Consider the following 14,806-nt stretch of genomic DNA (forward strand, 5'->3'; position numbering starts at 1 on the left):
ACTGGAAGAGTACAACAATGAATCATGTTAATTCTTTCCAATCCCATAATATAGTCTTCATTTGTAAGAAAATCTCACCATTCACACATGTGGATGATATGGTCGATTTCCTGCCTGCCTCTTGGGCCCTTCACTTGGGGAGTACATTTTTTGTTGTTTAAAGACAGGCTGTTCTTTTATGACGCATGGAGAATATGCCTTTATGTATTTGTGCGAGTGGCTTATTATGTATATCCTGCTGCACTGCATGCCAGAAATATTTTAAGAAATATTAAAATATATCTTCAGTTTTAATTATGCCAACTTTGTTGTGATGGAACAGTGTTTTCAGTTGAAAACAGTCAATTTGCAGTGCTGGCAGTGCTGATTCTTGAAAGAGATGCAAGTTTCTGGCTGGAACATAAATACAAGCCTTGCTGGAATGATACCTTCATTATACAACAATGTGTATTCACTGTCACTTGGAAAGATATCTCAGATGATGGTTTGTGAATTAAGGCAACAAAATTAATGCCGTACAAGACCCTCAGACCATAAAGAGTGCAGCTTGCTGACATTCATTTGTGTGTCGTCAAGACAGTGGCAGCAAGGCAATACTTCATCACTCCTTTGGCATCTTAACAAGCTCATGCTATCTGAAGAATTCTTTAACCATATATATGGTGCCAAGCTGCATCATAGCCATCATTTATGATAAAAAGAGCACATATCGTATGTAGGTTAGGCTAACTGGTTTTGGGGGTGTAGGGTTACCATTCTCCCATCCGAGTTGTGCAACTTCGGATTGTTTTGTCTGCACTTTTGCGAGTGCGTTTGACAAAATGCATATATATTGTGCTTTCTTAGAATGAACCTTCAGTTAGCAGTCAGTGCATGCATTGTCTGCAGCCCCCCCCAACAAATTTTTTTTTTTTTTTTGCTGGAAAACTTTGTTTTTAACAACATATGGTAGTCTAGAATACAGTGTTTCACATCGCCAGACACAGCTGAAAGAGTGCAAATAATCTGGGTGAAAGAATTTTTCGCGGTTGAGCTCTTTACCATAATCACTGCCCACAAATACTTTTGGTGAAAGCAACAGGAACAACATGCAGTGAAGCTGCACATGGGTATACATAAACCTGACCATGTCATAAGTAGCAACACCAGCCCCTGTTGAGAGAAAATTACATCCTTCTGAAATATAGAAAGCTGGATAATATAATGGCTGGCAGTCCCCGGTAGGATTTAACCTTCAATAGTTCCATATTACTGGCATTATCTTCACCTGGTAACTAGTGAGTTCATTAACCTCTCTTACAAACAACAAAGCCAACGAAAGCATGTACAGGAGACATTAATCATGTCTTTTCATTGAAACGAAGATGTAATAAGGTATAGGGAAACGAAAATGCAAGAATAGACAATTTGCTGCTTGTGGGAGCTCCCACCAGAACCAAGTTGACTTTTCCTTTCATTAGTTCTATATTTAAATTAAAATAAGTTATTTGTCCCAATGCTTTTCTTGGTTTCATGTGTGCAGTAATAGGGCTTACAATTCTACAGGAGTGATACATCTATAAGGCAGCTATCTGCTTGACCAGCATGTTTATTGGACTGATATAAACCCATTGGTGCCACTATGCAAGTCTACTAGTATTAGTCTATGTACTGGACCATGTATTACTATAGTCCATTGGTGTTGGTAAGAAAGTAAGCTATTAGTTTTCCTTCTGGAATGTTTTTCTTGGGCTTATGCTGGTTGCCCAATATATTTTACATTGTTAAGTAGTGAACAGCATTTGCCTTAAAATTCCACACTCACCCTACAGTTGGATCCAGGGCAATATCCTGTGGATTGGAGAGGTTCCTGCTGAGAACAATGGCATGCCTAAGGCCATCCATTTCAAGTAAGTCAATTTTCTGTCCCAGCGAGTCACAGATATAAAGCTTGTTTCCAACCCAATCAACAGCCATGGACACGGGATTCCAAGAAAAAACAACACTGATTGGCGACCTCAGCTCCTTGTCTCCTGCAAGCCTCATTGAGTGTATCTGAAAATTTTATAATAGCAGAAAGTTAAGCCTTTAGTGGAATGCAGACATCACTAAGAAAGAAATAAGAAAACCAATGAATCAATTCTACCTGCTTTGTTTCAGTATCGGTCCAGAAAAGCAACTTTCTGTCATGATGGTAGTCCAAGCCAGATGCTGAAGATGCGTTTGCCAAAATGCTCAAGTCTGCTCCGTCACTGCTGACCGAGTAAATGGCATTGTGACGAGTAAACAATAGTCGCATAGCAGAGCCTGAATAATGAAAAACACCATTGAAGGCTCAGAAACACATACATCTCTCGTATGACAACTTCAACTCACTGTTGTCTGCTTTGCAATGACGTGGTGGGTCCAGAGTGTAACCACGAACACAAAGACACTGATAACTGCCAGGACTGTTGGTGCACAACTGGTCACAGTAGCCCCATTCAGAGCACTCATTCAGATCTGCAAGAAGATATTAAATGACGCAAGAGATTTTTTCACATGCAACAACTACAAAGCACAGCACAATTGTATAACTTGTGGTAAAGAAAAAAAAAAATGAAACCTGAATTCCCTGCATGATACCTTCGACTGCCCTCTATAAATTAGGCTTCATCAATTCTTTTGATTCTGAACTCATCTACAGTGACAGCAGCATTCTGCCCATAGTGAAGATCACTATCCCGTTTTTGCTTGCCTGCTTTTTCCTCCTCAAATTGGGCGCACCCACTGAAGTGGAATGGACAAATAAGCCGGCAGTTATAGGGTTTTTGGTTGCAACAGTGCAGTTGTACTATGATGCATAAACTAAATGTATCAATTTGTGAAAGGAAGTATTTATTATAATAATTAAATGATATAAATTTTGTGCTAATAAAGAAAGGAAGACATTCTTTACAAAAATAAGTTGAGACTATCTTCTTTGTGATGCAAGCAACTTACTTTCTGTATCACACAGTAATGCTTGTTGTGGGATTTGGAATACATAGACAGACTTCAGCACTTTCAGACTCCCCAGGTATAAGTAGGCTAGATTTAGTTAACTCAAATGTATGGTTTCGTGGAGGCTTACATTCCCAGCTGTTTGGACAAAGGCTGTGAATATGTTGGACTGCCTTGTTGAAGGCTATCCAACATATTAATATTTGAGTATATTTGACTCAGAAAATCTTTGTGCGTCACATTTATTTTCATTTGTTTTGTATGTTATCATGGTGAGGTTTTCTTGTGGTCAGTGTGATAAGTTTTGAGTAGTTAAAACCGTCCTAATTTCCATTTCTATCCTTCAGTTGAACACTGTCTAAACACTTACCTGCCTGCCGCGTCGGAAATGTGGCCATTGAGATGACCTTTATATTTCAAGTTTCATTACACCATTTGTGAAATTCAGTTTGTGTAAATCAATGTTTAAGCCACTGTGGATGAAGTAGCTGCTGTGATAAAGGCCTTTTTGTGTTCAGGCTTGATGAGTCGTTTTGAGGGTACCAGCCAAATTATACAACTGATGTCACAAGCAGCAAAATGATGCAGTGAAACCTAAGAGAGTTGAGTGAAAGTATTTTTCTCCGGCACATTTGCAATGTTTCTATAGTATTGGGCACCTGACAGCTGTAAATCCTGTGAGCTGTTACGTAAAAAAAGAACATGTGGCATTATCACTTCAATGTCATTGTTCGCAGTCATGCTGTCAATACTTTCATCTGTTTTCCACTAACTGCCTGATTCTGCACACATCTATAGTGGGTGCGTGCCATATTTGAGACTGATCATCCTCACTGACGTGCACCACTCTTTTGTGTCACTGGCATTGCTTTTGTGAATGAAGAATTGTATACCAACTCACTGCCATCTTGCCCAGAACAATTTCTATGTGATGCACATAATATGTCATCCCTGCCAGCTACAGTATTGCTTGTTCTGGTCTCCAAACTACATGCACAAATGCCACTGCTCTCAGAGTTTGTAGAGTGCAAAATTTTGAAGAAATTGCCCAGTTCTGTTTGTTGAGCGATAGAGCGGAGGTAAGTACACCTGACACCTGCAGTGACATGGGATCAAATCCCAGTGGTGGACGTTATTTGACAAATTTTTCCTTTTTATCGCTCTATGGCAATGGTGACTGGGGATGACTCGGCAGCCTGATGGCAACAAAAACACAATGATGTCAACAGTGGCCATTGCAACGAAATGGACAGACAACCAGACAGATGAATGGAACAAGGGGAACCCCGTTTCAAGCACCTAACTGCTGTCGGTGTAAAAAAGGGGGAGCGCTAAAGTGCTAACCGAATTATAAGAAATGCTAGATGCCTATTGCCATCACGCACTACTATTGACAAATTAAATATCACTGGCACAAGCATGAATGTGAACTGGGAAGAAACTAACAATACTTGACGAGGTTCAGCGTCCAAAAGCAACACCTTGGCTGTAGGTCACACTGTAGTAGAGGGCTCCAGTTAAATTTTGGACACCTGGGGCTCTTAACATGCATCAAGATCTCCAAACATCCCAATTTTTGCCTACTGCTCCTTTCAGAATGTGACCAAAGTCCAGAATAAAACGCAAGACCTCATACTTAGTAGCAGAATGCTGTACCTATCAAGCCATATAAACCACTCATCATCATCATCATAGTTTACGTCCACTGCAGGACGAAGGCCTCTCCCTGTGATCTCCAATTACCCCTGTCCTGTGCCAACCAATTTCAACTAACACGCGTGAATTTCCTAATTTCATCGCATCACCTAGTTTTCTGCCATCCTCTACTGCGCTTCCCTTCTCTTGGTATCCATTCTGTAACCCTACTGGTCCAACGGTTATCTAACCTGCGCATTACATGACCTGCCCAGCGCCATTTTTTTCTCTTAATGTCAATTATAATATTGGCTATACCTGGTTGCTCTCTGATCCAAACTGTTCTCTTTCTGTATCTCAACGTTATGCCTAACATTCTTCATTCCATCACTCTGTGCAGTCCTTAACTTGAAGCATAACTACGAGTCGGCCTAGTTGGAACAGATTCATCTTAAAACTTTTTGTACGCAAACAAACAGGGACAAAGAATCCTTCCTTGTGTTTCTTCTATTCTTTGTCCCTGTTTGTTTGCGCACAAAAAGTTTTAAGATGAGTCCTTAACTTGTTCTCAAGAGTCAGTGACTGAGGTTTAATAAAGGTGCAATTTGTGAGCACATTCAATGAGTGAAAATTAGCTGTGCAATTCCTTAAACTTGACTGGTCACTATCGTTAGAACATTGTTTGAACTAGGATTGTGCTATCCACATTTTACTTAACCATAACAGCAAATATGCCAAATCCGCTATGCACAAACTGCTGATAGAGAACGTACCCATACAACTCCGTTTGTCCTTTGTATTGATAGTCATTCCAGGAGGGCAGAAGCAGTCACCACCCTCCAAAGATGCACGGCAGCCGTGTTCACATGACAATGTGCGACATAAGCTGGATGCTGCAAGAAAGAAAGCTTGTACAAAGATGCAGTAACATCCACCACTAGAACAAATCACAAAAATGGTAAAGCTATTACTTACAGCAATTCTTCTTTTCATCAGCTCCATCATCACAATCTTGCTTCCCGTCGCACAGCTTTGACTTGTCAATACATTTTTTTTCAGATGGACATAGAAATTTTGTATCCAAGCATGTAACAGATGCTGAAAGCAACAGCAGAGGCTCATTGTACAATCAACAATCAGATTGACTCCAGGCCTTAAGGATAGACAAATAACACAACTAGAGCATGAATTGTTAACACTAAGTATCTTATGATGTGCTCGTAAGAAACTGCGCATGTAGAACTTTGGGGGGCACACGTATCTGGGAAGAACTGCACTGTGAGTGTCCACACTCCTTAGTTTTTAAAAACAAGAAGATGTAGTACATGACAAAATGCACTAGTGTATGATAAGTGCTATCATGAAGCTGTAAAATGTTACTTCCAGTATGTCATATAAAGCTTGCAGTATAGACAGGAGTTTTAATGAAGAGTTAAACAATTAATGCAGAAAGAGTGCGCTGTGTCCACTTGGGTGTGCTTAAGATACAACTTCAGTGCTCAAGAAATGCAATACAATACCTTTCATCTTTCTGCCCTTTCTCCCTCGTAGTAAGTAACCCGTTCCCACGGGTGACACACCCATGCCTACAACACAAAACTCTTTTAATCACTTTTCGAACTATTATTTAGGTGCTTGGTGTGCCACCATTGACTCCCCATGCTTCTGCCAGCAGAAAGGTCATGGAAGGAAAGCGTACATGGCTGCCAGTGTGCAAATAAAGCTGCAGAAGCAGGAAGGCTGGCAGGGTGCATATACCAGTGCACATTCAGAAGCTTTGGGCCCAAACCACAGCTTTCAGAAAGGAACACTTGATGGTGCTTGACAATCAAGTAGTATTTTCTTTACTGCGATTCTAAAATAAAAATGAAATCTACTTTAATAAAGTTTTTGTGACCATTCTCATTTACTGATGATTAGCCCGGCTCATATCTCATTAGAGTAGCAAAAACATAGAGAATAGTGCTCTTGTCAAGAACAATCTGACTTTTAGCTTAACAAGCTGTGCTTAATTATGCTTGTGATAATGAAGCTAGTGACCAAAACAAAGATGTAATTGCAAACCAGCTCAATCACAGGGTATATCCTGTGCACAACAATACTGCTTCAATTCATATGAAAACATTTAGCTGGTGCCACCATCAAGAGTTCACAATGCAGCTCCCCACAAAAGTATGCATTGAGTGACACATTCGAGAGTTACTTACTGCAGTTTCGTTCATCAGACTGGTCCGAGCAGTCCGAGTGCCCATCACATCGCCAACGGATGGGTATGCATATAGCATTTGTGCACCGAAATTGGCCTTCGTTGCAAGGAGGAAAATCTGAAGCACATAGGGTCAACAAAATATGTTTAGGCAGGCATACATGTGCCACTAGGTTAAAGAAAAATATATACGTTGTCTGCAACTTGCATACACTGCAAGGACAGTGCTTACCACATCCTTCTTCATCAGAATTATCTCCACAGTCATCCCAGTGGTCACATTTCTTGCTCTCATCAATGCACTTGTTGCCATGCCGACAGCGAAATTCATTTAACCGGCAGGCAGTTCCATCTAAACGATAGTATTCCCATTAAGAGCATGTACTAGTGCTGCAGTCATCACTATTATCAATATTAATTTGCATCCAACTTCAGTCTAATTCTATGCTAAGTAAGCATGAGCTCAGTAAAGACCACAATAGAAGCATAATTACTTGTAGTGCAAGATGCTTCATCACTTTCATCTCTGCAGTCATAATAGCCATCACACTTTTTGGACACTGGGACACACAAACCACTGCCACATTTATGGTCACTTTCTTCACACACACGATATTCTGTAAAAAACAAAACAAAATGGAAAAATAAACATCAAAAACACGTGAATAAAGTAAGCAACCATGATAAAACAGCCCTATTTAAATAAGTTAAAGCTAAAGAAAGCAGACCTACAGTGTTGGTATTGGAAGTCAGAAAGGCTGCTTAAGATATGGGACAATATTTTATAAGGACTGATTTCCTTTTTTATTTGCACTTTCTTATTCATCACAAAAAATGGCTGATTCCAGAGATAACATAAGCTGGAACAACAATCGAATGACCATCGAAGGCTGAAAAGAATATAAAATGGTATGAATCATTCCAAGATACAGCCCTTCCACTTAATTATATGAGCACTCTAGTCATTTTTTCTATTACTGCAGTAAATCACATTACTCAATATTAGTGTCAGCCAGTGTTTATTAAATTTTGGCTAATTGATAAAACTTTTACTAAAAGAGATGTTGCAAACTTCCATTGCCAATCCTCCTTCAAATGAGATAAAATGGTTCCCTCAATTCTTTTCAAGATGTGATTGTCTTCTTTGAAGAGCTTATGATGATATTTACTTTAATTTACTGCAAGTTTCAAAGTAGTATTTTACTAAACTCATTTTAAAAAGCAATGTTTGCAGTCACTGAAATAAGTGTTCAAAATTTATTTGCCCCTCAGCATACCTCTTTTGTTACTATGAGAAATTTGCTAACTATTGGTGCTTTTATGTTTTAACACTTTATTTCAGGATGTAGTAACTACAACGTATACTGCGATACATAAATTTATAGCCTAATCACTGGTGTTTTGAATGGATGTATAGCAGTAATAATTGCTCAGGCAATTTATATGAGAGTTATGTGAAACTTCAGAGCACCTCAAGGAACACAAATGAAAGTAATCATTTGCTATTTTTAGTTTAAGCACTGAAAGTAAAAAAAAAATCTCAAATTACAAATTGTGCACCTGGATTTCAGTCCCAAATTTTTTCCATATTGCAAATTTAGTTCCCCCCAAAATTACAACAATTTGCTGGCGTGAGTACGAGCCATAGTGACGTTAATGCTTTGCTATGCAGCAAAGCAGTAGATTTACAAATGTGAGAACATGTAATTACCTATTGTACAGAAAGCATTTGTTTTACTCATCGAGGCAGGCACTTGGTTCGTTTTTTAGTGTATTGTCTAGGCTTCTTGCCAAGCAATGGCTGTCGGGGAGCATGCAGAAGCCTCCTCATACTTCCTTATTGCATTCAATAAGCTTTTTTGTGCAAGCAAGGTAGTCTAGTGTACATTTTGGAGCCTCCACATGGATAGTTAAGCTACTGTACAGTGCTGTACAGTAATGTGGAATGTTGAACAATATTGTACACTAATGAATAAGGGCATTTGAACAGGCAGTGTTCAAATAGTAAGAGTTGACAGCTAGTCAAGCTTCTGTCGAAGGTCAGTCTGAAATCGACTGCATGCTCTTGTGTGGGTGAAAACCATACATGATGTGAAGGACTGCTCGTAATAACTTGTGCACACACTGTCGAAGAGCTTATGGATAAAAGCAACCAACGAGGGGGTAAAATAAAGTTGCACTTGATAGTAGTAGAACACAATTATCAAAATAACATGCACTCACGGGCATCTACCATTGTTTGAGACATAGTTAAAATGGCCTATACGTCTGATCACAAGAATGACAACCCGAGAAAACTTTGTGCCTTTGCTGCTGCTGATATATAAAGATTATCTTGCCGAGTTGACCAAAGCACACATTTTGAGTCTTTTTATTGCAGAAGTGATAGGAGCACCAGAGGGTAATCGCGATGACACCTCCATTCGGAGTTTTTTCCAGACTCCCCAATCTGCCAAAACTTGTCAAATGTGACAAATACCTAAAGTTCAGTCGTCATTTCAGAGGGTACGTGATGTTACTAGTAGATGAATTCCTACAGAAATGCATAACAATGTGTAGAAATGCAGATCAAATCGATAGATTTCTACAGGCGCAGTAACGAAAGACTTGATGGCATCTTTGGCTAGTCGTTTCCAAACGCTCTAGACCACTCTCATTGACTGGTCGAATGAGCACATGCCTTGCGATCAGCTGGTTCTTTTTGATCACTCTCCTCCCACATTGAGTGCTCTCAGGCACTCCAAGCCCTGTCGACAAAGAAGTCGTCGAGATTGAGAGCATTTCCCGCCACTTCATAAGAACACAGCGGTCCACCGTAACCTACGCCACCGCATGTGGAGGTGTCTCAAGGAATGCTTGTCCCACCAGCATGTTTGCAGTTCTTTAAGGCAGTGCCTGGAGCTTTGGCCTGCTTTGGCTAGGCGAAATCAGATGTTTGCTGTAGTCGCATGGTTCCGCCTCCACCACTTCCTCCTCCCAGAGCAAGTCACAAGTTCAGCTTGCGTGTTTGTCATCTGCCTCCAAGATCAAAAAACGCCGGATCTGCCCAGCTCTTAAGTCTGAGGTGACCAGCCGAAATACTATAAGCAATGACAAAGGATGAAACAGATCTTGTGGATTTGGAGAGTTTTTTTCTCTCTCATTCGTAAATGTCGCAATATATACTGACTGACCGACAGATGCACTATGACCTGAAAGATATATGCATGTTCAATTCAGATGTCAACACCTGCAGTGCCTTCAATAGTACAATGTCTAACAATATGTATCAACTTTCTCTTTTTGCAAACAACAAATGTTTAAAATCCATGGACGAAGCTTTTTTTTTTTCTTTTCATGCCTAGAACTAAAAAAAAAAAACAATTTTTGGATTAGGACAATTCATCATCTTCAAGCTGCTGCTGACGCCAGTGCGGCGCAGTTCTTGCGATACTTTCTGCGACAACGACAGGGTGGCATCCTTCCTTTCTCAAGTGGATAGGCCTACGGCTGCCAAAAATTGTGAACTGATTAGAAGCGGATGGAACTTTGGGAGGTAAAAACAATGACAGGCTACAATGGCACCATCAAACGCCAATAATGACAGTGAGCAGAACTGTAAACATGACATGTTCGTAACCAAATGGACAGCCTTTGCTTTGGACCAGAGTAGCACCAAAATCAGTACAATGCCCAGTGCCCTGCTGTGGAGTAGTACAAGGGCAGGTCGCACCAGGCATGCAATGCAGATGAAATAAACGAAGCTGTGAAGGCTTTGATTGTGCTGCTGGTCCATGGCCCTTGAACCCTGGTGCATGGGGCGCACTCCCCCCTCCCTCCACCTGTTCTTAGTTGGTGTACTCCGATCATCGAGGATACCCATATTCATGGTGAAGTTCGCGGGCATCATTAGACTCGCGGTGCAATGGCAACAAATCCAAAGTGATTACTATGTGGTTAGACAGCTGAGGTACAGTTCACTCTAGCTGAGGAACGGGAAAGTCAAGTCATGATGGAAAAAGTAGAGATGCTCCGCAGCGACAAGTCCATGCAACTGAAACCAGCTGCCACCCCTAGTCTGCTTCAGGCCTCCAATCATGAGTGGCTTTGTGTGAAGCCAAAAAATGCGCCAGGGACAGCTAGAGTAACATAGTAAACGACATTTACTATATTACTCTATGGGACAGCTACATACAGCTCTTCGTCTCCTAGTGTATGACGGAGAATTCGGAGTTCGGACGCATACTCATGACGATGTAACTAAGAAAATTCTGGCCAACTTAATGTAGGAAGTGTTGATCAGACCTGACAGTCAACCTTAAAACTACAAATTATTGAATAACTACATGTTAAGTATTCAAAACAATACATTGTTCAATACTAAAGTGTTTAGTATTTAATATAAGTATGTACACGTTTAAGGAACGAACCGTCAACATCCATTCCCAGGCGCGTTCAAAACATGCTGAATACTGTTCATCCTGCAGTTGGCCTTTCGAAACCTATGGTCCCACTCGCTACGACTGCGTCATCCAAAAAAGACGTGCCAAGGTTGCCGCACTATGAAACACCTCTATAAATCAGCAAGCTATATAAATTTGGCAGACAGCTCCCATAGCCACCTTACCCTCAAATTTATAGTGAAGAGGTGCTGGAGAGCTAGGTGGCCTCTCAAAAGCTGGTCCTGCTTCAGGATCGCATGCGAACTAACGTTCGGCGCTCGAAGTACGCTGATATTCAAGTTACTTTGTGGGGTCTACATGCAGGTACATATATTTAACCCTTTCACTACCGAGGATGAGCCAGGCTTGCCACTGGAATTTGCACTGCTTTTACCAAGGACAAGATGGCCCGTCCGAACTAAAACCTGGAAACATAAGTTCCGCTGCACCGCACATACGTTGGTTTGGCTTCACTGCATGCGAATTTTTCAATGTTGCACGGCAAGGGACACGACAGAGCAGCATGTTTTTGTACTGACAAGCTCTCCAGAATGATGTCGTCGTCTTGTAGAGGCTCTGATTGACGAGAACTCTCGATCTCAACCTTATATAGTAAGGATTTGAATCCTCAGCTTCTTATATTACGTCTTGTCACTCGCTACTTCGAGTACATTCCACCAACTGCTAAATGTCAAATGCCAACAAGGAGATGCTTCATGTGCTCAAACGATCCTCAGTTGATCGGAAGAGAAGCAATAGAAAGGAAACCAGGACCTGGGACGACGATTGTGGCGTTGCGCAGTACACAATGTCTTGCTTTGAAATGTACCTTACAGAGGCAAACCTTTAAAAAGGTCAAAGCCAAGTTATACAGCGTGTTCATCAAAGTGATAATATCACTCTGTTTTAGAGCAAAGAACACACATTTTCAGCTAACCTTAGAATTTTGAACCTTACGCAGTAAAGTGTTTATTAGTACGGCGGTTAATCCAAAACTTATTTGCTCTTTTTTTTCCTTTCATTTTATTTTCCGGTCTTCTGATAATAAATTTTTCAGTTTTTCTTTCCATTATGTTTGTTGGAACTAATAAAAGCAATCCGTATATTTGGGCTGTTTTTTCAGAGAGTGCTCGGTAGCGAAAGGGTTAAAGAAAGAAATCGAACACTTACTACAGTCACCACTTTCATCCGTTCCATCCACACAATCTACAACTTGGTCACACCTCCAGTGCTTTGGTATGCAGTAGGATTGATTAAAAACATACTGCCCACATGAAAATTGGTTTGAATTGCACTGTGGAGGAGCTGAAAAAAAAAGCAGTAAAGGCATACAGATAAAGCCAAGAACTCCACAATTTATGAGCACAAAACAATTGGCTGACATGTAGCCCTAATCACGCGGAAAAAAATGTATAATGGGGTGTATAATTAGCTCAATCTAAAAATAATGCATCTCGCAGAACTCATGAGAAAGAACAAGCAAGCCTTCACCGTATCAGACTCAATCAGAGTCAGACTCTGTAATCTGCTTTGTGTGTAACATTGTGTGTAAGCTGCAGTTCATTCTCGGTCCATGGGGAAGCACCACCAGTACATAGAGCACTACAAAAGTGCGTCTGGTTTTTGTAAGGTCTACAAGCCTTAACAAGACTTTGTGAACAGCTTGAGTGTGTGTGTGTTGTGTAGGTGTATGTGCTGTTTGTGTGATCACCTTGTATAATATTCCTCTCCCAACATCTGGAGTAGTACACCAAGTCTTCAGCCAGGCCAATGACTCCAGCTTCTAATTAGAGCTGCCAATTTTTTTTTATATAGAAAACACACCAGGTCTTGACAAATCACAAATCCGAAACAGCGCCACTCGCGATCGACGTACAGATCGGGGTTAGTGCCAGGCGCACCATGGATGAGGAACGAGGGCGATTATCTTGAGCTTACGTTGACAACTATAACTAAAGGCCGCTTTCAGTTGCACCATGAGTGATAGCTACACTCGTAACTAGAGACCCGATTTTTAAGAACCAAAATATGTGATTTAGGTGCCTAAAATTCACAATTAAATCCTCAATTTAGACACAATGGAGGACAAAATAGGCACTGTACATCGCCCATCAACGACAACCTGGTTGATGTGTTGGTTCTAGGTAGCCCACTGTTATAGTAATTAAACTGACACAGCACTCACTTGTTAAGACTCAAAGGCAACAACCATACTGTGCAAACCATTGCTTCACAGCGCTTTGCTGGGCCCACGAGAGGCCTCTTTTTGTCAATCCACATACTGCAGTCAAAACGCTTAATGCCTTGTTCTAACAAAATGAACAGTTATTGTATATTTAATAGCCAAAATATCCTCCTCACAATGGCGAATCAAGTGGAGCAAACACAAAATATGCTAGCAAAGCTGCTAAACAGCTGATGAAGATAAAATTCATGCCTAATGGATTGAAATGTCAAATGTTCCATTAAGGAAATAAATGTCAAATAGTTCAGGTTTACAAACCTTTGTAAAAGTGATAAGAACAGTAACACATGATCATCATCTCTAGTTTTTGGGGTTCAAGACTGTGCCTCTTCTAGGTAGAAAACGAGCACTCAACATAGAGCTGAATGGAGTATTTTTGTATTCCTGGATGTTTGACGGCTTCACACAGTTTGCATGGCATTCTTGAATGTTTGCCTGTAAGCACCTCTGAAATTTCTTTGAGCAGCAAAGAATCTAAGACAGCCTGCTGAATCTTGTCTAAGACAGCCTGCATACTTGCATAAACTTTTCTGACAGCTGCTGCCACACACGTGGGATGCATTAAGCTTGTAGTATGGTGCAGTAGCTGCGTCTCGACTCGTGAACTGTTCACAAAAGCTCTTCCTTAGGCACCTGTGGTGTACCACCATGACTTTATCCGTCATAGTTGCCTAGTGGCTTTGGTTTTGTGCTGCTAAGCATGAGGTTGTGGGATTGAATTCCAACCACAGCAGCTGCATTTCAGTGCTGTGTAGTAGTATTGAAGATACATGTATCTTAAATACAATCACAGATACACTTAGGGTATTTTGTATCTGTATCATGATATGTTTGGAAAGATGTGTATCAGTATCTGTATGTCCGATACAGGAAAGAATGTATAGTGTATCTTAAGATACAAGATACTGCTATCGCAACATCTCTGTGTGAATTATAAACGTTGGCTGACCTCCGCTTATCAAGCTGATACTGCTGCCACTAAGCGACCTGAATAAAACTAAAGGCAGCAACAGTCTTATCTTTCTGCCAGAGCCCTCTAGTGAGGGCAGGCGGGAAAACTTCAGAAGCTAAAACTCCATAGTGCTATCTGCGCAATCGTGCAGAGGCTTCATATCGATTTCATTAGATGTAATTGGATGGTGACCCGCTAGCTGGTCGGTAAGAAGAGCTGCGATTCCCATCAACTACAAAAGTGAGAAGCAAAAACCACTGACAGCGCAGCATATAGAGAGATTGTGTGTTAAGCAGCTAAAACAACCCCAATAAATTGTTTTGGAATGAAACTATACTTTGAGCAAGACAAAAAGTTTGAGAACTAACAGACATTTCATTCAAATG

The 14,806-nt window shown here is 40.7% G+C and overlaps 1 protein-coding gene across 2 annotated transcripts in view; it reads right to left on the reverse strand.

The window, feature by feature from the left end:
- Positions 1 to 14,806, reverse strand: part of mgl (low-density lipoprotein receptor-related protein megalin) — a 247,389-nt gene that overhangs the window by 78,263 nt on the left and 154,320 nt on the right. For both annotated transcript variants that reach the window (XM_065448860.1, XM_065448862.1), the window contains exons 3-11: positions 12,394 to 12,528; positions 7,297 to 7,419; positions 7,035 to 7,154; positions 6,804 to 6,920; positions 5,572 to 5,694; positions 5,370 to 5,489; positions 2,356 to 2,481; positions 2,126 to 2,286; positions 1,805 to 2,034 (exon numbers count right to left, since the gene is read on the reverse strand). In XM_065448860.1, the coding sequence (XP_065304932.1) occupies positions 1,805 to 2,034; positions 2,126 to 2,286; positions 2,356 to 2,481; positions 5,370 to 5,489; positions 5,572 to 5,694; positions 6,804 to 6,920; positions 7,035 to 7,154; positions 7,297 to 7,419; positions 12,394 to 12,528 (1,255 nt within the window). The remainder of the gene's footprint in view (positions 1 to 1,804; positions 2,035 to 2,125; positions 2,287 to 2,355; positions 2,482 to 5,369; positions 5,490 to 5,571; positions 5,695 to 6,803; positions 6,921 to 7,034; positions 7,155 to 7,296; positions 7,420 to 12,393; positions 12,529 to 14,806) is intronic.

The sequence above is a fragment of the Dermacentor albipictus genome, chromosome 1 (genome assembly GCF_038994185.2).
Source record: "Dermacentor albipictus isolate Rhodes 1998 colony chromosome 1, USDA_Dalb.pri_finalv2, whole genome shotgun sequence".
NCBI classification, from domain to species: Eukaryota; Metazoa; Arthropoda; class Arachnida; order Ixodida; family Ixodidae; genus Dermacentor; species Dermacentor albipictus.